This window comes from Mustela nigripes, chromosome 1 (assembly GCF_022355385.1).
Source record: "Mustela nigripes isolate SB6536 chromosome 1, MUSNIG.SB6536, whole genome shotgun sequence".
In the NCBI taxonomy this organism is placed as follows: domain Eukaryota; kingdom Metazoa; phylum Chordata; class Mammalia; order Carnivora; family Mustelidae; genus Mustela; species Mustela nigripes.
In genome coordinates this window covers 180,458,896-180,482,125 of record NC_081557.1, presented here as the reverse complement: position 1 = coordinate 180,482,125, position 23,230 = coordinate 180,458,896, and the positions used below count along the sequence as shown (strand labels likewise).

The 23,230-nt window shown below is 37.4% G+C and overlaps 1 protein-coding gene and 1 long non-coding RNA gene across 3 annotated transcripts in view; one reads left to right on the top strand and one right to left on the bottom strand.

Moving 5' to 3' along the window:
* Positions 1-892, top strand: part of FABP2 (fatty acid binding protein 2) — a 32,129-nt gene extending 31,237 nt beyond the window's left edge. For both annotated transcript variants that reach the window (XM_059377889.1, XM_059377899.1), the window contains exons 4-5: positions 152-259; positions 570-892. In XM_059377889.1, coding sequence (XP_059233872.1) covers positions 152-259; positions 570-620 — 159 coding nt within the window. In that variant the 3' untranslated portion in view covers positions 621-892. The remainder of the gene's footprint in view (positions 1-151; positions 260-569) is intronic.
* LOC132002777 (uncharacterized) overlaps positions 1-8,849 on the bottom strand; it is a 39,965-nt gene extending 31,116 nt beyond the window's left edge. Inside the window, exon 1 of the long non-coding RNA XR_009400009.1 lies at positions 8,449-8,849. This is a non-coding gene — a long non-coding RNA (uncharacterized LOC132002777). The remainder of the gene's footprint in view (positions 1-8,448) is intronic.
* Positions 8,850-23,230: the final 14,381 nt, after the last annotated feature.

Below are 23,230 nucleotides of genomic sequence, written 5' to 3'. Positions count from 1 at the left end.
TGAAGACAGTAATATCTACTTCATAATCTCATTGTGAAGATTGAAGAAGTAGACCTATAAAACTCAGAACAGTGCCTGATATATGTGAGATCCTAAAAAAAGCTATTTGTTATTATTATTATTACTTATTATTATTATTTTACATTTATAGGGTACTTGGAACCTAGAGGGAAATAAACTTGTTGGAAAATTCAAACGGACAGACAATGGAAATGCACTGAATGCTGTCCGAGAAATTATAGGTGGTGAACTGGTTCAGGTGAGTGGTAAAAAGATCATAGCTGTTTCCTAAAGAGAAAAATAATTTTATATTTGTGATTGCTGAGTTATATATTCAACAAATAAACTATTACTTTTGTCATAAATCTTACTTATTTTAACTAAAAGTGTAAGTGACTAAAAATCAAAAAATGTGTTTTTAAGTGGGTGTATCTTCTATCTGTATAAAATGTTGCTATCAAGATTAAGAAAAAAATATAATCATTTCAAAGCTATAACAATACTAATATTTTTCTTAATGGAGCCTTAAATCTTAATGGCAAATTCTTCTGTTTGTTAACACCTTTCAGACTTACACATATGAAGGAGTAGAAGCCAAGAGGATCTTCAAAAAGGAATGAGCTTTGTTTTTGGAGCACAGCTCAGAACACAAAAGGAATGGAAAATCTATATTGTACTAAAACTGTTTTTCTCTCCCTGATTAGTCCTTTTGTAAACATAACCAGTGACTCACATTTCTAATCTTACCAAGGCAAAACAAGTAAAAGCTAATTAGGATTCAATTGTTTTACATTCCCTAAGATGTACATTTATTGCTGTATTGGTGTTCTAAAAGAATTGGTGACTTTTTTTAACACAGATAAATAAACTTTGCTTCCACAATGCTTTAGAAGTAGCTTCATCCTTTCAAAAAAAAAAAGAAAGAAAGAAAGAAAGAAAGAAAGAAAGAAAGAAAGAAAGAAAGGGGTGCCTTGGTGGCTCAGTGGGTTAAAGCCTCTGCCTTTGTCTCGGGTCATGATCTCAGGGTCCTGGGATGGAGCCCCACATCGGGATCTCTGCTCAACAGGGAGCCTGCTTCCCTCTCTCTCTCTGCCTGCCTCTCTGCATACTTGTGATCTCTGTCTGTCAAATAAAACAAATAAAATCTTTAAAAAAAATAAAAGAAAGAAAAGAAAAAAGCTATGTGACATATACAATGATAGACTATATAGGTTTTGGGTTTTTTTTCCACATTTGGTAAACTAAAAAGACAGCTTGCATGAGGGTCTTTAAAATCTTATATGGGTTGTGATTTTTCAGCAGAAACTTTGCAGGCCAAAAGAGAGTGGAAGGATATATTTAAAGCACTAAAAGGGAAAAACTTACAACCAAGAATACTCTACCCTATAAGAATACCCTACCCCACCTTACAAAGATACAAGGGTATCATTCAAAATTAAAGGGGAGAGAAAGAGTTTCCAAACAAGTGAAAACTAACAGCCTTACAAGAACTGTTAAAGAATCATTAATTGGAAAAGAAAAAGCTGTAATTAGAAATAAGAAAATATATAAAAGAAAAGATCTCACTAGTAAAGCAAATATGTAGTCAAGGCAGTAGAGCTGTCACTTAGAAGCCAGTATGAAGGTTAAAAACCAAAAATAGTAAAAATAACCATAACCACTTAATTAGTTTAAAAATATACAAAATAAAAGGATATAAAATATGATGTGAAAAACACAAAACATGGGAAGAGGTACAAAATGTAGTGCTTTTAGATTCATTCAAACTTAAGTGATTATCAACTTAAAATAAACTGTTATATAAATAGATGAACAGAGATAAACCTCATGGTAACCACAAACCTAAAACCTATAACAGAGACACAAAAAATAAAGAGAAAAGACCCGAACATAACATTAAAGAGAACCATCAAACTATAGGGGAGAAGATAAAGAGAGGAAGAAGTAAACAGAGAAGAACTACAAAAATAACCAGAAAACAATAAACAAAATGGCAATAAGTACATACTTATCAATAATCACTTTAAATTTAAATGGACTAAATGTTCCAATAAAAAAAAACACAAGTTGGCTGAATGGATAAAAATAGAAGACCACCAATATGATGTCTACAAGAGACTCACTTCAGATCTAAGACATACATAGGCTGAAAGTGAAGAGATGGAAACAGATATTCCATGTAAATGGAATGAAAAGAAAGAGTACCAATAGTCATATTAAATAAAATAGACTTCATTTTTAAAAATATTTTATTTATTTATTTTGAGAGACAGATTGAGTAAGAGAGAGAGTGACAGAAGTAGCACAGGGAGGGGCAGAAGGAGAAGGAGAAGCAGACTCCTCGCTGAGCAGGGAGCCCAATGTGGAGCTTGTCCTCAGGATTCCAGGACCATGACCAGAGCTAAAGATGGATGCTTAACTGACTGAGCCACCCAGGTGCCCCAGAGATAAAATAGACTTTAAAACAATGACTATCACAAAAGACTAAGAAGGACATTACATAATGATAAAGAGGGCAAGCTAAGAATCAATTAATTTATAGATATTAATGTATCCAGTGTAGGAGTACCTAAATATATAAAGCTAATATTAACAGACATAGAGAAATTGACACACACACAAAAAAGAAAAGATCAATGAAACTGAAAGTTGGTTCTTTGAAAAGATGAACAAAATCAATAAATCTCTAGCCAGTGTCATCCAGAAAAGACAGAGGACCCAAATAAAATCAGAAATGAAAGAGAAGTCACAACTGACACCACAGAAATATAAAGGATCACAAGAGACTATAACGAACAATTATACCAACAAAATGGAAACCTAAAAAAAATATGAATAAATTACTTGAAATATACAACCTTGCAAGACCAAATCATAAAGACACAGAAAACTCAAGTAGACTGATTACAAGTAATGAAATTGAATGAGTAATTTAAAAATTCCCAGCAAACAAAAGTCCAGAACCAGATGCTGTTACAGGTAAGTTCTACCAAACATTTAAAAAGAGTTAGTACATTTCCTTCTCAAATTATTCCAAACAAACAAACAAACAAACAAACAAAAAACTGAAGAGGAAGGAATGCTTCCAAACTCATTTTACAAAGGTAGCATTACCCAATACCAGAACCAGACACAAGAAAATTAAAAGCATAGATTCCTTAAAGGACACATATACAAAAATCCTCAACAAAATAATAGCAAAATAAATTTAAAAATATGTTTAAAGGAACATATACCTTTACACATGAAATACCTTTACACATACACCTTTACACATGAAAACAATCAAGGGATTTAATCCAGGGATACAAGGATGGTTCAACTTCTTTAAATCGATCAACATGATATACCACTGTAATAAAACAAAGGATAAAAATCACATGATCATCTTAATTAATTCAGAAAAAGTATTTGACAAAATTCAGGATCCATTTATGATAAAAACTCTTCAAGTGGGTATAGAAGAAATGTATCTCAACAAGATAAAGGCCACATAGGACAAACACATAACATTACATTCAACAGAGAAAAGCTGAAAGCTTTTTCTCTAAGATCAGGAATAAGACAAGGAGTCTTCCTCTTGCCACTTTTATACAACATAATATTGAAAATCCTAGCTACACCAATTAGGCCAGAAAAAGAAATAAAAGGCATCTAAATTGGAAAGGAAAAAGTAAAACTGTCACTGTTTACAGATAACAGTATATTTTCTGTATACAGATTATATATATATATATAATATGTAAATATTATATATATTACATTATATTATTATAATTATATTATATATTATATTATATTATATATATTTTATATATATAATATGTATACAGAAAATCCTAGACACAGTTGGAGCTAATAAATTAATTCAGGATACAAAATTAATACACAGAAATCAGTTGCAGGATACAAAATTAATATACAGAAATCTGTTGCACTTCTATACACTTACAACTTATCAGAAAGGGATATAAACAATCCATTTCCAACTGCATCAAAAGAATACAATACCTAGGAATAAATTTAACCAAATAGGTGAAAGACCTGTACTCTGAAAACTATAAGACACTGATGAAAGAAATTAAAGCTGACAAAAACAAATGGAAAGATACACAGTGCTCATAGATTGGAAGAATTAATATTGTTTAAATGTCCATACTACACAAAGAAATTTACAGATTCAAAGCAATCCCCATAGAAATAGCAGGGCATTTTTCATAGAACTAAAACAAAAAAATCCTACAGTTTGGGGCGCCTGGGTGGCTCAGTGGTTAAGCCGCTGCCTTCGGCTCGGGTCATGATCTTGGGGTCCTGGGATCAAGCCCCGCATCGGGCTTTCTGCTCAGCAGGGAGCCTGCTTCCTCCTCTCTCTCTGCCTGCCTCTCTGCCTGCTTGTGATCTCTCTCTGTCAAATAAATAAGTAAAATCTTTAAAAAAAAAAAAATCCTACAGTTTATTTGAAACTGACAAAGACCCCAAATAGCCAAAGCAATCTTGAGAAAGGAGAACACAGCTAGAGGTATTATTCTTCCAGACTTCAAACTATACTACAAAGCTATAGTAATCAAAACAGTTCGGTACTGCCAAAACCAGAGACACATAGATTAATAGAATAGACTAGAGAGTCCAGAAGTAAACCTATGCTTATATGGTCAACTAATCTATGACAAAGTAGGCAAGAACATACGATGGGGAAAAGACAATCTCTTCAATAAATGCTGTTGGGAAAACTGGACAGCCACATGCAAAAGAGTGAAACTGGACCACTATCTCACATCATGTACTGAAGACTTGAATGCGAGGCCTAAAACCATAAAACTCCTAGAAGAAAACATATGCTGTAAACCACCTGACGTTGGTCTTAGCAATATTTTTTGGACGAGTCTCCTTGGGCAAAAGCAACAAAAATAAAATAAATAAATGGGATTATATCAAAGTAAAAAGCTTTTGCACAGAGAAGGAAACCAACAACAAAATGAAAAGACAACCTAATGAATGAGAGAAAATAACTCCAAATCATACATCTGATAAGGGGTTAATATTCAAAATAAACATAGTTTATACAACTTAATATAAAGTTTTTAAAAAGCCCAAACAACCTGATTTAAAACTGGTCAGGGAAACTGAATAGAGGTTTTTCAGAGGAAGACTTACAGACAACAGGCACATGGAAAGATGCTCAACATCAGGAAAATGCAAATCAGGGAACTGCAAATCAAAACCACAATTTATCTTTTACCTGTCAGATTGGTTATTATTAAAAAGACAAAAGATAAGTGTTAGCAAGGATGTAGAGAAAAGGGAACCCCCATATACTGTAGGTGGGAATGTAAATTGGTACAGCTGCTATGGAAAGAGCATGGAGGTTCCCCTCAAAAATTAAAAATAGAACTACCGTATGACTCAGCAATTCCACTTCCTGATATTTACCCAGAGAAAACAATAACACCAATTTTAAGGGATATATACACCTCCATGTTCACTACTATGCTTTATTTACAGTAAACCAAGACATGAAAACAACCTATCAATAGACAAATGGATAAATAAGATGTGGTACACACACACACACACACACACACAAACTGGAATATTACTCAGCCATAAAAAGAATGAAATCTTGTAATTTGTGACATAGATGGACATAGAGGGTATTATGCTAAATGAAATAAGTCAGAGGAAAACAAATGCCATATGATTTAACTTACATATGGAATCTAAGAAATAAAACAAACAGAAACAATCATAAATACAGGAAATAAACTGTTGATTACCAGAGTGGGGAGGTGTTGAGGTTTGGGCAAAATAGGTAAAGGGAATTAACAGGGACAAACTTTCAGCTATAAAATAAATGTCATAAGAATGTAACATATAAAACCAGAATATAGTCAATAATACTGTATGAACTTTGTATGGTGACTGAATCTAGACTTACTATGGGGATCATTTCATAATGTATAAAAAATACAGAATCACTATAATATACACCTTAAACTAATAGGATACTGTATGCCAATTATACCTCAATAAAAAAAATCTTGCACTGGTTGTAAATATTTTCATTAGAAACATCTATTATGATAAAAATAACATATGCTCAACCAGAACTCAGAAATAAGAAAAGCAATTACGAAATAAATATTTCCATAAACCTACAATCCAGAGATCACTATTCTGATTTTGATAGATATCTTCCTAGTCCCCTTCCCTGAGTGTAGATACATATATTTCCCTATAAATACCACTTCAAATAAATGTAAGAAATAAATGATGTACTATGTTAAAGAATTCTATTATATTTTTCTACACTAATGATTCCCAGACCTGGCAGAGAATCAAGATCACCAGAGAAACTTTTTTTTTTTTTTTGCTTTCTTGATCTCCACTGTTAACCTACTAGATAGAATCTCTGCAAATGGAACCAGAGATTTCAGAAAGCTCCTAAGTCGGTCTTGGGGTCTTTGAGAACAAAGGGCTATCAGATACCAAATGTGTCACCTTCAGCTACCACCTCCTTCCTTTTTTTTTTTTTTTCCATAAACATTGATTCTGACAATCAGCTAGGTCTTATTTTCTTCATATTCTTATATGGTGTACTATGTTATATATCTCAAGCAATTACATTTTAAGAAGGTGGGTATTACACAGTAGAGAGGGGAGTCAACTTTTTTGGCATTTAACTCTATGAATTCTTGTTCTGACTAATTTTTTTTCATACCGATGAAGGTAACAGCTAACATTTATATAGTTCTTACCAAATATCAGGCACTGTTTTAAGTGGTACATACATATGGCAGATACAGTGTGGGAAGAAGAACATTTGAGCACATGATTAAAAGAAATAGATTAGAGAATATGTAATCTTTTGCAAATATTAGAACTGAAACCCACTGTTTTATAACTGCATTAAAAACTTCACATGGGGGCGCCAGGGTGGCTCAGTGGGTTAAGCCTCTGCCTTCAGCTCAGGTCATGACCTCGGGGTCCTGGGATGGAGCCCCATGTCAAGCTCTCTGCTCAGCAGGGAGCCTGCTTTCCCCTCTCTCTCTGCCTGCCTCTCTGCCTACTTGTGATCTCTGTCAAATGAATAAATTAAATCTTAAAAAAAAAAAACTTCACATAGAAAATAGCAATTACTTAGATTTTCACTTTTTAAAAAAATAAATGTTCATTTTATCTCTCTAATCTTACTTGTCAATGTATGTGAAATAGAAAAGGGCAAGTATTAATCTCATTTGAAAGTAGAAAAGCTAAAGCACAAAGGAATTTATTAGCTTGTCTAATGTACAGAGTCCATAATGAACACAGAAATCAAATGTACCTTTTGACTTTCAATCCAGTACATTATGATCTTCACTATTACTCAGCCTGTTATAAACAAAAACACCTTCAGAAAAAAACACCCCTTAACTCCTCAGTGGCACCCAGGAATAGCACTCTAAATGAGTCAAGTCAGACAGTAAAATAATGGCAAGTAAGTGGTTAGGTGCTTACCAATTTCTAGCTTTAGTGCAGGCTCACCTTTTTTCATGCTTTATATCCTTTCTAGTATTACATTTCCACTATTTATTAGTATTAGAGATCTGCCTATCATTTGCTAATGGAGTGCCATTGCCGTTACCCCTCTTTGAAAAACTGACCTTAATATTATGCCAACTTGACTGACGAAGAGAGGGAGCCAGATTCAAGAACAGCCAATCTCTCATAATTTGGCCAGTTTATAACCTCTGTGCAGAGAGAATGATACAACAAACTGAACCTTTAGAAGAACCTCTCTTGGGGCGCCTGGCTGGCTCAGTCAGTAGTGCGTGCAACTCTTGGGGTTGTGAGTTCAAACCCCATGTTAGGCAGTAGAGCTTACATTAAATAAAAGAAAAAAACTTTCTTTAGGGAGTCTCAATTTGAGAATACAAAATTTGTAACGGGTAGGAATGCGAAAGGTTTAAAGAGGGCAGACGGTAAGTAAAAAGTCATAAGTATGCCAAAGAACGATCAAGCAGAAAGCACAAAGGGCAATCAGAAGTGGTTAGAGTAGTAAAAGCTGAAATATTTACACATGAAATATGGTGTCTGGGATTTGCTTCAAATTGCTTCTTCCCCAGTCTAGGATTGGGGAGACCGGGGAGGGGAGGTGTACTCCCCAACAAGATTGGTTACAAGTTCACAGTTGTTACAGCTATTGGAAACTACCTAACACAAGACAGTTCCACTGGGTACCTAGTAGGAACATGGGAATTCATTATAATTTTCTCCCAACATTCGTATATTCGAAACTTTCCGTAACACAAAAATTAAAAATATTATACTTAAATACATGTATAACTCCAGAAGCCAAGCCTTTCCTATCACTTGCACTGCTATCACCTTGATTGGAATCACCATTATCTTTCCCCAGGATTAATATAACTCCCTGAAAGACCCTCCCAACTTCTACCTTTCCTTTCTTACCCGCTTAGTCTCTTTTCAACATGGCAGCCAGAAGCATCCTGTAAAAATTTAAATCGGATCATACCACTCTGACAAAACCCTGCAGTGTTTCCCATTTCATTCAGAGGAAAAGCCCATCTCTTTACAGTTGCTCATGATCAGGTCCCCTATTTAGCTGGCATGCATTCCTGTTTTCATGGATTGTCCAGGAGCATAATCCCAAATGGAGGGAACACCCGGGAGCAAAGGCCCTGAGGCAGTATTCAGACGTAAGGTTGAAGAACACAGAAAGTCTAGAAAGAGGGGTGCCTTCGTATCTCAGTTGGTTAATTAAGCGCCTGCCTTTGGCTCAGATCATGATCCCAGTGTCCTAGGATCAAGACAGGCATCCTGCTCAGCGGGAATCCTGCTTCTCCCTCTTCCTCTTCCCCTGCTTGTGTTCCCTCTCTTACTATCTCTCTGTCAAATAAATAAATAAATAAAATCTTTAAAAAAAAAAAAAAAAAAAGAAAGAAAGTCTAGAAAAAGTTCCAAGATCATCTAAGCTGACCAAAAATAGGAGCAAGGGTCAGGAACTACAGGCTGACTCAGCATTCCTAGAACTGAGGAATGATGTGGTAAAAAGAAAATGGGTTTTGGAATCCTATAGACCTGCTTAAACTCTTGTCTTCCTACTTATTAGAAGTCAAATTCTGAGCCTCAATTTTTTCTTAACTTGAAAAATGAGGAAAATTGTAATGAATTTCTGCGATTTTTTTTTAAAAGATTTTATTTATTTATTTGACAGTCAGAAATCACAAGTAGGCAGAGAGGCAGGTAGAGAGAGAGGGGGAAGCAGGCTCCCCGCTGAGCAGGGAGCCTGATGTGGGGCTCAATCCCAGGACCCCAGGACCCCAGGACCATGACCCGAGCCGAAGGCAGAGGCTTTAACCCACTGAGCCACCCAGGTGCCCCCAATTTCTGCGATTGTTTTAAATTGAGTCATAATATATAAAATATTTAACATGGTGCTTAGAATATAGCTGGTATTCAATAAATCTAAGTAATAGGAACCTGTACCCTTCTCTTGGACAGAAAACAGAACAAAATAATCTTTGGTAGATTGAACGGACAGGACAACTCTTCTCGCAAGATATCCCTCACCAAGCCTATATGGTAGAGTGAGCATTGGCCTAGCCGGTGAGAACCCTTAGTTCTGCTCCAGTCTGTGATACAACTAGTTGGGGACTTTGGGTGAGCCACTTCGTCTTTTCAGAATTGAGTTCAATCTTTTCTTTCTTTCTTTTTTTTTTTTTAAAGTAGGCTCTATGCCCAATGTGGGGCTTGAACTCATGACCCCAAGATCAAGAGTCATATGCTCTTCTAACTGAGCCAGCCAGGTGTCCTAGTTTAGTCATCTTTAAAATAAAGCAATTGGACTAGATGATCTCTAATTCTCTCACAGTACTAAGACTCTATGATGTCTGGGGGTGCCTGGGTGGCTCAGTTGGTTAAGCATGTGACTCTTGATCTCAGCTCAGGTCTTGATCTCAGGGTTGTGATTTCAAGCCTTGCACTGGGCTCCATGCTGCGCGTGGAGCCTACTTAAAAAAAAAAAAAAGAAAGAAAAGAAAATTTTATGATGCCTGAATAACATTCAGTGATTCTTCCTTTGACTAGCCCTTTGGTGTGTGTCACAGGACAGCACTGAAATAACAGAGGGAGGAGTGGGCAGAGAAAGAGATCTTTTAAGTTCATGAAAGCATAGCTGGCTTCCTGCACGTACACCCTGTATGGGCTCAGAAGGGACTTTGTGTTTGATTTAACGTGCTGCTGTTACTGTCTTAAAAATCTCAATAGATTTTGAACAAGAAGCCCACATTTTCATTTTACACTGGGCCCTGCAAATTATGTAGCTGGCCCTGTTCCTGTCAGCTGATTATGAATAAATGTGAAAGATACTTCTTGTGAGCAAATAGAGACGGTCTGCAAGAGATCCCTGGGAACCTAAAAAGAGGTGATTGGATGGGTAAGATAGTTGTCTGGGGTAGAAAGTAAGTGGGAGGAGATTTGGGGGGAATCAGTAAGGGTGGAAGGGCACTGTGAATGGATACTTCAAACAATTTCTGAAATGTTTCTTTACCTTCTGCTGCTTGCTTTCTCTGAATATAGTATAAGACTGCCATCTACTGGTCAATGATGTGAACTCTTTCAAAGACTTCCAATGCAGGGTCTTTGCATTTCAATGTCCAAAGGGTGACCCAGGATGGTTTGAGTGAACATATTTTGCAGCTAAAAACAATAATTATTCCACAGTTCTAACTTCCAAACTAAAGTATTAAAAAGACGGACCTTTTCTATCCCCCTGAACAATCCCTTATAACTGCTTTTCTTGGTTTCACAAAAAAAAAAAAAAAGACCAATTTTTAAAGAAGAAACTATGTGCCCGAAATCAAACATTCAATGATGAACGCTATTAGTACAGATATCCAGGTCATTAAGAACTTCATCGAATGAATTCAATTCTCAGGTTCATCTTAGGTCTGAATGCCAGAATATCATCATCATCTTTAAAACTGGTCAAGTAGTAGATTTGTACTTTTATATTCAGTGTATGCTAATGTGTAAGGTCATATCACCTTATCTATCTGTGATAGATAGGCATCTATCTGTGATACCACAGATATCTATGACCTTCAGTTCCAATGACCCACCTTCAGGCTATCAGGTGAAGCAGACATTACTGGAGAATTCACTGGGAAAAAAAGAGAAAGTAAGGCAGTGGCAGAAGATGAAGAAAGGGGACACGGAGAAAATTAATATTCACCAAAAAAGAATAGTGTTCCAGGGGGCATATCGTCATAGAATATCTACCCCTACTGGGAACTCTATCACAATGAAGGGTTACCACAAGCCCTCGCTTGTACAGTACCTAGATTACCAGAAAGAAAAAAGGGAATTTAGCCTAATGTATAAACTTGTCAAATCACTAAGTTGTATACCTGAAACTAATGTAGCATTGTATGTCAATTATACTCAAATTAAAAAAAAAAAAAAGAGGGAATTTAAATACCTGTCCAGTAATTACTGGCTAGAACTGCTATGAAGGGAGAAAAATAACAGAAATCTGAAATCAGGGGGAGGATGAGGAAGTTCTCCCCAGATCCCAGCCCAGTTTATGAACACATCTCTTAGATTACTGGGCTATAACTGGATACTTTCAAACAATTCTGATACACTCACTACACTCCCAGGGAAAATATCTGAGAGCCAAAGACTGTTGCTTCACTCAAAAACAGAAGTCCTGGGTGGCTCAGTGCCTTAAGACTCTGCCTTTGGCTCAGGTCATGATCTCAGGATCCTGGGGTCAAACCCCAAACTGGGCTCTCTGCTCAGCAGGGAGCCTGCTTCCCCCTCTCTCTGCCTGCTGTTCTGCCTACTTCTGATCTCTCTCTCTCTCTGTCAAATAAATAAATAAAATATTGAAAACAAAACAAACAAACAAAAAAACAAGTCCAGGGCACCTAGCTGGCTCAGCAGGAAGAGTATGTAACCCTTGATCTTGAGGTCATGAGTTTGAGCCTCATGTTGGGTGCAGAGATTGCTAAAATAAAATTAAAAAGAAAAAGTCCTTTACGTGAAAAACTATATGCTTTTTTTTTTTAAGATTTTATCTATTTATTTGAAAGGCAGAGATCACAAGTAGGCAGAGAAGCAGGCAGAGAGCAAAGATCATGACCTGAGCCAAAGGCAGATGCTTTAACCCACTGAGCCACTCAGGTGCCCCAGAAAGAGTATATGCTTAATGCCATTTCTTAGTTTTGCTTTAGAAAAATTTGTATACAAGATATCAAGATAACAAGGGTTATTAAAGGACATAAATGTGATATAGGACTTCTCGTCAACACATCCTTAGAACAGAAAAACCTGAGTGCAGATGGCGCTTACTTCACATTCCCAGTTCCCACTGGTGGTTCATTTGTGGTCCCACAGCACAATGTGCTCACCAGTATCATACCATTATTCTGTATTCAATTTGCTTGACTGTTTCCACTAGTCTAGGAGGTCTAGGGGAGCGAGGATTGAGTATTACATCTCCCCACTATGCCCCTTTAACATCATAGTAAACATTAATAATTGTAACTGAATGAATAGTTGGCATGATGAACAGCCTCGGCCTCAGCAAACCAGCCTTCACCATCCTGTACTCTGAGAACCTATACACAGAGGCTGTACTGAGGGAATCGGCCCGAGCTATTCCTTATACCCAGATAACCTTATTCTGAACCAGACCTCCACCACTCTGGCCATATCAATTAGGTCAGATGATCCAAGGGCAGTCAATCTATAATACTTGAGAGCTGCCTATAATATGAGAATTTTGTCTAAGACCAATAATAGTACTTAATTAAGCCAGTTTGGGTCTCTCCCTTGGAAATTTGACTTCAACACAGAGAAAAAGTCATCAGCTAGTAATAATGGGATAAAGTTCAAAGGCACAGAGGAAAACGTAGACAGTAGAGGCTGTGAGGCAAAGGGCAGTCATGACTGCAGTCCAGTAAAAAACTGGATAGAAGACAATGGTATGAACATAGGTTCTTAGAGGCAGAAATAATAAAATCTTGCTTCTGGTGGATAAAAGTATAACTTTGTTCACCATTGCTTCCTTGGACCCCAGGTGGCCAAGAGTACATATTTCTTTAACCAAATATGAATTAAGCACCTACCATGTAACAGATGTGACATGAGTTTTAGTGGTAAATAAGACAAATCTATTTTATTTCCGTAGAGCACTACCTTCAAAGGTTAAAATTTAGAGGTAGAACATGGACACTGAGAAAATACAAACAACAGTGAAGTTGTTACAGAGAAATAGTGTAGCCTCTCATAGGCACAGATAATAACTTGAATTATATTTTCTTTTGGGCTCTTTTTTCCTAAAATGCCTGATTATATGGCCTTTCAGGAATTCCAAGATGCCTAACTTCCATCCAAGATTCTGTTCATTCTTATTTTCATCTGTAATAACACATGAAAAGGCTAGTTCCCAGGGTCTACAAAATCTTCAAAATCCAAATCTGCTCTAAAATACAAAGAGGACACTGCAAAATCTAAACAAACAAATGTTTTATGCACAGAACTCAGCACTAATTCAGATGCATTCAATGCAGCTATTACTACCACTACAAGTTAACACATGATGATGTTTATAATATGCTAGGTATTGTTCAAAGTGCTTTATAAAAATCAGTTCACATTGGGATGCCTGAGTGGCTCACTTGATTAAGCATCTGCCTTCAGCTCAGGTCATGATCCCAGGGTCCTGAGATTGAGTCACAGAGTCCCGAATTGAGTTCCCTGCTCAGGAGAGACCCTGCTTCTTCCTCTGCCTGCTACTCCCCTTGTTTGTGCTCTCTCTCACAAATAAATAAATATAATATTTTTAAAAGAGTATCTGCTCATGTTAATCCTCAGAACAACTCTGTGCAATAAGAACTAGTATTATTATCCTCATATTACAGATGAGGAAACTGAGGTAGAGAGTGGTTATATAACTTGGCTAAGGTCAATACCCAGTAAGTGGCTGTACCAGGATTTGAACCCAAGCAGTCTGGTTCTAGAGTTTATGTGTTCTAGAGTCCAGATTCAATTTAACTTAATGTGGTTATAAGTAAATTTTCTTCCAAAATATCATCTAGCAAATATTAATTGAACATTTATTATATCTGGGTGCTGATGCAACAGTGAAAAAAACAAAACAAAACAAATCTATGTCTTCATGGAGGGGATATGGATAATATACAAGAAGTAAAATATATCGTACATTAGATGGCATAAATAAATATATGGTACATTAGATGAGAAAATAAACCCAGGAAGCAGGATGGGGTCTGCCTCGGGTGACACTGGGGATACAGTTTTTTTTTTTCATTTTTTTTTTTTTAAGATTTTATTTATTTGACAGAGATCACAATTAGGCAGAGAGGCAGGCAGAGAGAGGAAGGAAAGCAGGCTCCCTGCTGAGCAGAGAGCCCCATGCGGGGCTCTATCCCAGGACCCTGAGATAATCACCCGAGCGATGGCAGAGGCTTTAACCCACTGAGCCACCCAGGCGCCTTGGGGATACAGTTTTAAATGAGATATTCAAGGATATAACCCAAGCAGGTGATGTTTGAGCAACAACTTGAAAGAAGTGAGGGACTGTGCCATTCTAAGTATGTCTTATAGGATATTCAGTAGAGGAAGAGCCCTGGATTTGGATCCTCGGACCCAAGACAGTATTAAAATAGCTCTGGAGTTACATTTAGTGGATTTCTGGGATTTATGATATAAAGGTCCTAACTAGCACATTCTGTAAGGGCTCCAATCTGCTAGCTTAGGAAGGGCAGAATAAAGCAACTGAATGAGCATTATTAAACCAGCAACAGCCTCCTCACTTATTTTGAGCTGGAATTTGTGTAGGATTACTCTGTGACTTGGCAATGTTGAAAACTTCATGAACTCATTCTTCCCATTTTCTGAAGTCAATAGAATATTTTACTCTGCCTGGATCATCAACTGATGTAGTACAGTTGAATGGAATATCCCATGTATGTCTGTTAGGTCTGATGATTTATAGTTTTGTTCAAGACCCTGATTTTCTCTCTCTCTTTTAAGATTTTATTTATGTATTTTAGAGAGACAGAATCAGTGGGGGTTGGGGCAGAGGAGAGAGAATCTCAAGCAGACTCCATACTGAGCTAGGAGCCTGAAATGGGGCTCAATCTCATGATCCCAAGATCATCACCTGAGCAGAAATCAAGAGTCAGGTGATTAACTGGCCGAGTCACCCAGCTGCTCCAAGACCTGCATTTTCTTACTGATCTTCTGTCTAGATGTTTTACCCATTAATGAAAGTAGGGTATGGAAGTTTCTATTACTGTAGAACCAGCTATTTTTCCCTTTAATTCGGTCTTTATCCTCTTCATATATTTTGATTCAGCATTTTCTTTTCTTTTTTTCTTTTTTTAAAAATTTTGTTTATTTATTTGACAGACAGAGATCACAAGCAGGCAGAGAAGCAGGCAGAGAGAGAGGGGGAAGCAGGCTCCCTGGGGAGCAGAGAGCCCAATGCGTGGCTCAATCCCAAGACCCTGGGATCATGACCCAAGCAGAAGGCAGAGGCTTAACCCACTGAGCCACCCAGGCACCCCTGATTCAGCATTTTCTTGGTTGCTGTAAACCTTTGACTATTTTTCAGAGTTCTGACAAACTTGCTTCAAATCATTTCTGCTTATTTTTCAATGTTTCCTGAGGCCTGGCATAGCCTACTCCACCATGAACATGTGTCTCCCAAGGTGACTTTTTGACACAGCTTTCACCAGAGTAGAATAAAGGTAAATCTGTTTTCCAACAGGGCGTATTTATAGATATGAACATAAAAGCTGACCTTCTCCAGGAGGGGCTTGAAGCCTCATTCCCTGCATCCAGCTCTTCCATTTCATGCCAGCCCCTGAGGAGTCAGAGAACTCCATGAAATGTAGTTTGAAAAGCACTAATGTAAGTCATTATAACCCTCTGATAGCTAGTGCCTGGTGCTTATGATCTGGTATTAAAAACAGTTAAGTAGGGATGCCTGGGTGGCTCAGTTAAGCATCTGCCTTGGGCTCAGGTCATGATCCCAGAGTCCAGAAGATGGAGTCCCACATTGAGCTCCCTGCTCAATAGGGAGCCCTGCTCAATTGTGTTTTTGTGCTCTCTCTCTGTGACAAATAAATAAATAAAATCTTAAAAGAGAGAGAGTGCGCACGTGCGAGAGACAGTTAAATAGACTATCTCTTGGTTTTTTTTTAACTTACTATTTTCAAAAAACTTTCTTCCCAACTTCTTTTTGTTTATTTATTTTTTATTGTGTTACATTAGTCACCAGAAAATACATCATTAGTTTTTATGCAGTGTTCCCAACTTCTAATGCATTTGTACTGATATAATTTGGAAAACAGGAAAAAGCACAAAGAATAAAATGATCTGTGATCCCATCTTCCAGAGATAACTGCTGTTAATATGCTGACATTTTTCATATTTACAAAATAAGTCTAATCTGGTTAACATTTTACATATAGCAGTTATCACCTTTGCATCCATTTACTTAACACTGTTATTCTATTCACGCCTAGGTTAAGGTCATCATGTCTACTCTTGGATGCCTATTATATAATTTATGAGGGAAGACTTTTCATGTGTTGACTAACCTGTCAATCTTCACCCTCAATGACTGTTCCTTCCAACACCTTTCAATAAAACAAAAACAGGTTGGTCACTCAGTTGATTAGCATAATGAGATTTCAAGATTGTAGATGTCAACATCTTATCATCTATGCTTACCAATTTAAGCCTGGCCCTACTGAAGTTGTTTTTAAACTTTTAAAAAGCAGAAGAATCCCTTCTTTATTTTGAAATGAAATCTTCTATGAAACCCTAAAATTTAAATACACAAAACTGAGCTTTTATGATTGAAGTGTGCACATGTATGTAGGTAGAAGAGGGTAGGTAGTTTGTTCAACAGCCAACCCTGCTTAGCCTTCCTAACACCAAAACCATAATGCAGAACCTCTCCAGGCTCTGGGACAGAGTGTTTGAATATCCCATTATTCTGTTAAATGTCCTCAGTCAGTGCCTCTAATGAATTGAATGACTATTGCCCCACCTCCTATGGCTCCTCAGACAGTGCCTGACACTCGGGAGGCATTCAAAGAGTATTTATTTAAATTAAAGCCAAGAAATTCAGAAGGGGGGAATGGGTTAGTGCATACCTATTACTAGTACTTGAAAACAAGACAAAACAAAAAACCTCAGAAAGTATCCCCATTGAGAGTAGTAGATAAGTAGTAACATATCTTAGTGGTATCATTATAATATTATGTTACACCAGAGGTTATTCAACAAGTATTTTTTGACCAGGATTGTAATAATGTTTGCAGAATACAACAAAATATAATTGAATAAATATTTTATTGTTTCTGTGTTCAAGGTACTGTTTGAGGGACTGGGGAAGCTACAAAGATGGTAAAAGTATAGTTTCACTTCTAAAGGATACCTAGTACTCTAATAGGGGGAAAAACTTACATAACATTGTGCTATAAAACAAGACAATGTGCCAGACAATCTCAAGAAAATTCTGCTGTTTTTTGAGTTGAAGGTAGAAAATTTTGAAAAATGACCAGCCCAGGAGATAGCCTCATCCATAGGTGGCTATTACACAATGCAGAGAGTAGTAACTAATGCAGAGGAAGGTTTAAAAAAAAGAAGAAGAAGAAGAAAAGTATGGAATACTTCACTGCCTTGATCTTGAGAAGATAACCCTCTCCCCAAGAAGAAAACTTGGTATACAAAATAGAGACAAACGTGAAGTTTTCACAGCTAGTATGTTAGATATACTGAGAATGGAGAGATCAATGTGAATTCTAGAGGGAAACTTTATGAAGTTGACATCTGAATTGAAAAAGGATGGGTAGAGAAGCATTACAGGTTAATGAGAATAACAGGCACCAAAGCCCAAAGGCCAGGAAGACAACAGTTTCCATGAAAAAGACGGAAGACAGCAATCTGGCTGGAACAAAGGGTGTCTACTGGACAGGAGGTTGGCTAAGTAGGGTGGAGGTAGATTAATGATGGGATACTTGGACGGCAGCTGGTATAGGCCAAGATGAAGATAAAAGGGAAGCTGCAACAAATAGCAATTAGCTATGATGATGATGCAATTCTCAGAGAAAAGTATAATAGAAGTGTATAGCAATGATGATGGAAGAGAAAAAAAAAAAAAACAAATGGATAAAATTCCCAGAAGACAGAGAAATAACTTGCTGTACCAATCAACAGGGTTATTGGAATGCTCATTCAATTTGGAAAGTAGACAAAAATGGAATGAAGATAAGAAAGGGATAACTTAAGAAAAAACCATGTTTACAGATGAAAATTAGCAAAGTTATTTTACTGTTGGAGAGGTTACTCTATAAAATTAGTTTAATTCCTAGAATGATGAGTTCCTAGACATGGATGATTTATTATGTGGACATACTAATTTGACAGCTGCCTGAAGAAATCTGTATTATCACCTTAGGCTAAAGCATAGTTTATCACCTCCCTCTTAAGAACTGAATGCACTTGAACTTCAGAAGTATAGAATGTCTTCCTAAAAATATCTAGCTTTGATCTGATTGTTAAGGCATTCTCATACCCTATCTTCACTACCCTAGCTCCAGTCAAATAAACTGTGTTGACAGTATTTTGAACGTGCTGGATCATGGTTGCAGTGTAGGTTTCTGGTGCATCTTTTTCACTTGGACATATCAGGCAGAAAAGTTTAAGGGGGTGGGGAAAATGCTGAGTTCCTACCTCACTAACAGTGTACCTGGATTTCAGTAAAGTACTTTCTTTGAAATTAAATTTTTAATTTAAGGATATCGCAAATTCTACCACACACTCCATATTCATTTCTGTCACGTGGAATAACCAAGAATTACTGGAATTTTAACAAGGGTGAAGCCAGAAGAGGTGACAGGCTCTTTCAAATGAATTTAGTCCAAGTGACCCTTCCCTGTTTGCATTATTTGCTCTCCCAAATGTGACAGACCTACCTGACACAAGAGGTCAGACTCTAGTATCAACATCTCTCACAGATGAGTATGTGACTCTTCCCAAGGACAAATTTATTTTTTTTAAAGATTTTATTTATTTATCTGACAGACAGAGGTCACAAGTAGGCAGAGAGGCAGGCAGAGAGAAGTGGGGGGAAGCAGGCTCCCTGCTGAGCAGAGAGCCCGGTGTGGGGTTCGATCCCAGGACCCTGAGATCATGACTGAGCCGAAGGCAGAGGCTTAACCCACTGAGCCACCCAGGTGCCCCATCCAAGGACAAATTTAAAACCATTTCAAGCTATTTCTAATAATTTCAGTAATTTTTATCAATCCTTTTCAATAAATAGAAGCAATTGATTCAACCTTGCCACTGAGAAGAATACGTCCATCATTTGCATGGGCAATAGTTTACTTGTCTCCACTAATTTTTGTAAAGCTTCCATGTCGCTTACCATCAATCTACTACCAGCCTATAATCTGGGCTACAACACACAGTTTAGCTAATTTTCAGGCAATGGTCTTCTCATTCCCAGAATCTACAAAGCAAAAGGACAATGATATATTTCTTTAAGGTAGTATACTGTCTTTGTCTCTATTATTTGGTAACAGATTTGGAGGTAAATTAGAGCAAGGTTGAGCATCTATAGAACAGCATTAAAAATGCTGGATTTGGAATCAATTTTAAGCTTTATAATTTCTTTTTAGTAACCTTAGACTATGTACTCCTTTTGTGTCTCATTTTCAAATTCTATAAAATAGAGTAATCACAGCTTCGAAGAAGTTTTATGAAGATTTAGTGGTGCACAGTCATATCTTCATTCACATCACACTAAAAGAACCACTAATACATACCTGTGTTTTCTGAATAATCCAAGGTTCATAATGTGACAAGGGAGAAAATATTTAAAATTGGAGTCATGAGGGAAAATCCAGGCAGTATAGTGAAGGAGTTCAGAGCATGTCACCCCAAAATACACACCCTAAAATTGGCATATTATAAGTCCAGGGAACAATAGGACTGACAAGGCTGCTAAATATGCAGCCCAAAATAGAACCCCTTCCCTTTTTCCACCCAATTTATAAACCTGCCTTTATCCCTGACTGATATTATTAACTATTCAGGCAAATACCCTACAATATTGAAAAAGACAAAGGTATACAAAAGGGTGACAAACAATTAGATTATACATTGGGTCAAACAGACTTCCTGTGGTCCCCTTTCTTTTGACCTTTTGGCTTGTATTTATTTCCCATCAGATGGGACATATGGGTAGATGGGAGATAGCTAAGGAACTAAAAGATAATTCATTCTCCCTTAGCATCCACAAATTTTCTAACCAAATTATCTCCCAGTGTACTACTACTTATTAATCTCACCAAGTTTCTGGATGAAACCAACATACCTCAGGAAATCTTCCAAGGCCCACATTGCCCCTTGTGGAATCCCAAAATGGATTCCATAGATTTATCTCCAGTATCAAGCTATTCCCACTATTTGGTTATCATCTGTGTATTTAGTGGGTGGACTGAATGTTACCCAGCCAGAAGTACCAATGCCCCAAGAGTGGTGAAGAATTAGTAACTGAAATTATTCCTTGTTTGGGCATTCCTTTATGTATTGGGTCAGATGAAGGAACTAATTTTACAACAGAAATTAACCATTTGCAAAACTTTGGGGTACTCGCCAAAATTTCACACTCTGTATCATGCCTAATCCTCATGGCAAACAGACCATAAAAATCCAAACATCAAAAGGACTTCAGAAATAATCTGTCAAGAAACTGGATTTAATGTCCAGGAGCACTAACCTCTGGACCTTATAACATCTGGAATACGCCAAATAGAAAACACAACATCTGTTGAAATACTGTTTGGTCACCCTATTCCTACTGGCATCTCTAAACCTTCTATTCCTTGATTGAGTGAATATTATAGGGGGTGTAAGTGAAAAATGTGCTATTGACTTGATGTGGGCGAGGAGCGAACGGTCAAAAATAAATCTTGAGACAGTGCAAAAATACGTTTTTATTATGGCAAGGGACAGGGCCCGTGGGCAAACAAGAGCTGCAATGTGATTGTAAACAATGACTGAATATATACTTCAAGTTGGAAGAGGGAGAGATACAGGAAGTTTCCAAAAGGATTTTCATATATTAAAGAAGACTTACAGGATCCTGGAGGTCTGACTAATGTCAAGCTAAGGCTGCTTTTTGCCCCTAGCATAGCACTAACCTTACTGCAGTTGTGGGTTCCTTGAGAAGTGTCCTACTCTGCCTGCCTCAAGAATTTGTGAATGGACTGCAAGTTGTAAAGCAATTTAATTTTATCTACAACTCTTTTGCCTTTGTTCTCCATGTCACTATGACTAGCTATATACAAGAAATAACTAGTATAAATGGAGCATATCATCAACAGGTAAAAATGGCATGGGCTCTGCTGACTGGCAAGCTTTGCCATCCCTTTTGACCAGAAGACTAGATGTACATTGATGTTTCTAGAGGAGCACACACATTATCACCTCACTGAGAAGACCTTTATAAAGAACTCCTAACGGCTCACACTGCTATCAAAATAAACGAAAAATCCTTCTGGATTCACACAAGCCCTGCCAAGTTAGACCAGGATCAGCACTCCCAGGACAATTGGAAGACCATTCCTAAGGTGAGCTTAAAGTAAGGATTTCCCAGGCAAATTCCCAGGTCCTAGAAGCAGACAAAATCATGTAGTAGACAGCTTTTCTCAAGATCACTGATCAAGAAACTTCACTTCCACTTATTTTCTCCCCCACTGGGTCTTCCTATTCCCAGAGGAAAATGAAAAAGAGAAAAAAAATATCTTCCTTTTAACAAAGCTTCCCCTATCTTTAGCCAATTACTAAAAGGCTGATTGGAGGGGCACCTGGCTGGCTCAGTACTGTGGAGCACAAGACTCTTGATATCGAGGTTGTGTGTTCAAGCCCCATGTTGGGTGTAGATATTACTTTAAAATCTTAAAAAAAAAAAAAGAAAGAAAAAAGAAAAAAGAGGCTGACTGGAGTCTGATTGTCTCAGTCTAACATACTTTCCCTCTGATCCTCTACTATAGGCTGTCCTTCAAATTGGTTCTCACTTGCTAACTCTTACTGTTCCCTCAGTAGGTTATACACAGACCTGACACCCCCTTAACCACTTTTCCAAACCCCGGCCACATTAACTAATCACTCTGGGTTTTGGTAATGTCAACATCTAGATCATGCAAAAGAACCTGAAATTAATTTTTATTCCTGCCAAGAAGACCAACTGGTGGACCAACTCTGGAAAATGGACGCATGACACGTTATGGCACCCATGGCCAAAAAAATTATCATTCTTCTCTTTTTGTGAGTCGGCTGTACATGGAAAAATCTCTGTGGAAGCTCAAGGACTGTCCTTTGCTCAGACATTAGAAAAGACTTTTTTTTTCCCCTTTGCACTGAAAATCGCTATGGTACTGAACTTTTCCCACATGACATACCAAGGCAATATTACAACCAAACCTTGTGGTCTGATTCCACAGGTAGCATCCTCAAGCCTCTCATGAAGGTCAGAAATGGTCTCATTACCGACTCTTAATGCTATCAACACCTGTGAAACCACCAGATTTCATGGCAGGCTCCAAAGCCACCCTTGTGTAACCCAGGAGCAGCTGAACCACCGAAGGCCAAAAATTACACATTGGGAACCCCAAAATTTGCACTCACCTGGTCACATAACAAAACCAAGCCTTACAGCTGCTAAAGCCTAATTGCAGGCCTCTTCTATCTGATCTTTCACAATCTGTTCTGCTCCTATAGACTGACAGGGATACCCGGAGGATGGAAATGGGCAGGTCACCACATGACAGGTGACAAGATCACCAAACCCCAACTTAGTAAGTCACAAGTTTCATTCTGACCTTATCCATGAACAATGCTGGTCTTTTTATCTTAGGTGATAATAAGGTAATAAAGAGTTCCACCTAGATGGTCAAGAGGATGTGAACTCAGATTCCTGACACTCTCTATAACCAGGTACTCCACCTTAAATGCCAGCCAAATTACAAACTTGGGTTCCTTTGATCATAAAATAGAGCCACATAAATATACCAGACATGATGTTACAGAAAACTGGCTTGTATATCACAATTCTAAGTTTTTATGAATATTGACCTCCCTTTTCCCAGGCTTTGGAACTTATGAGTTGGAAAGGCTG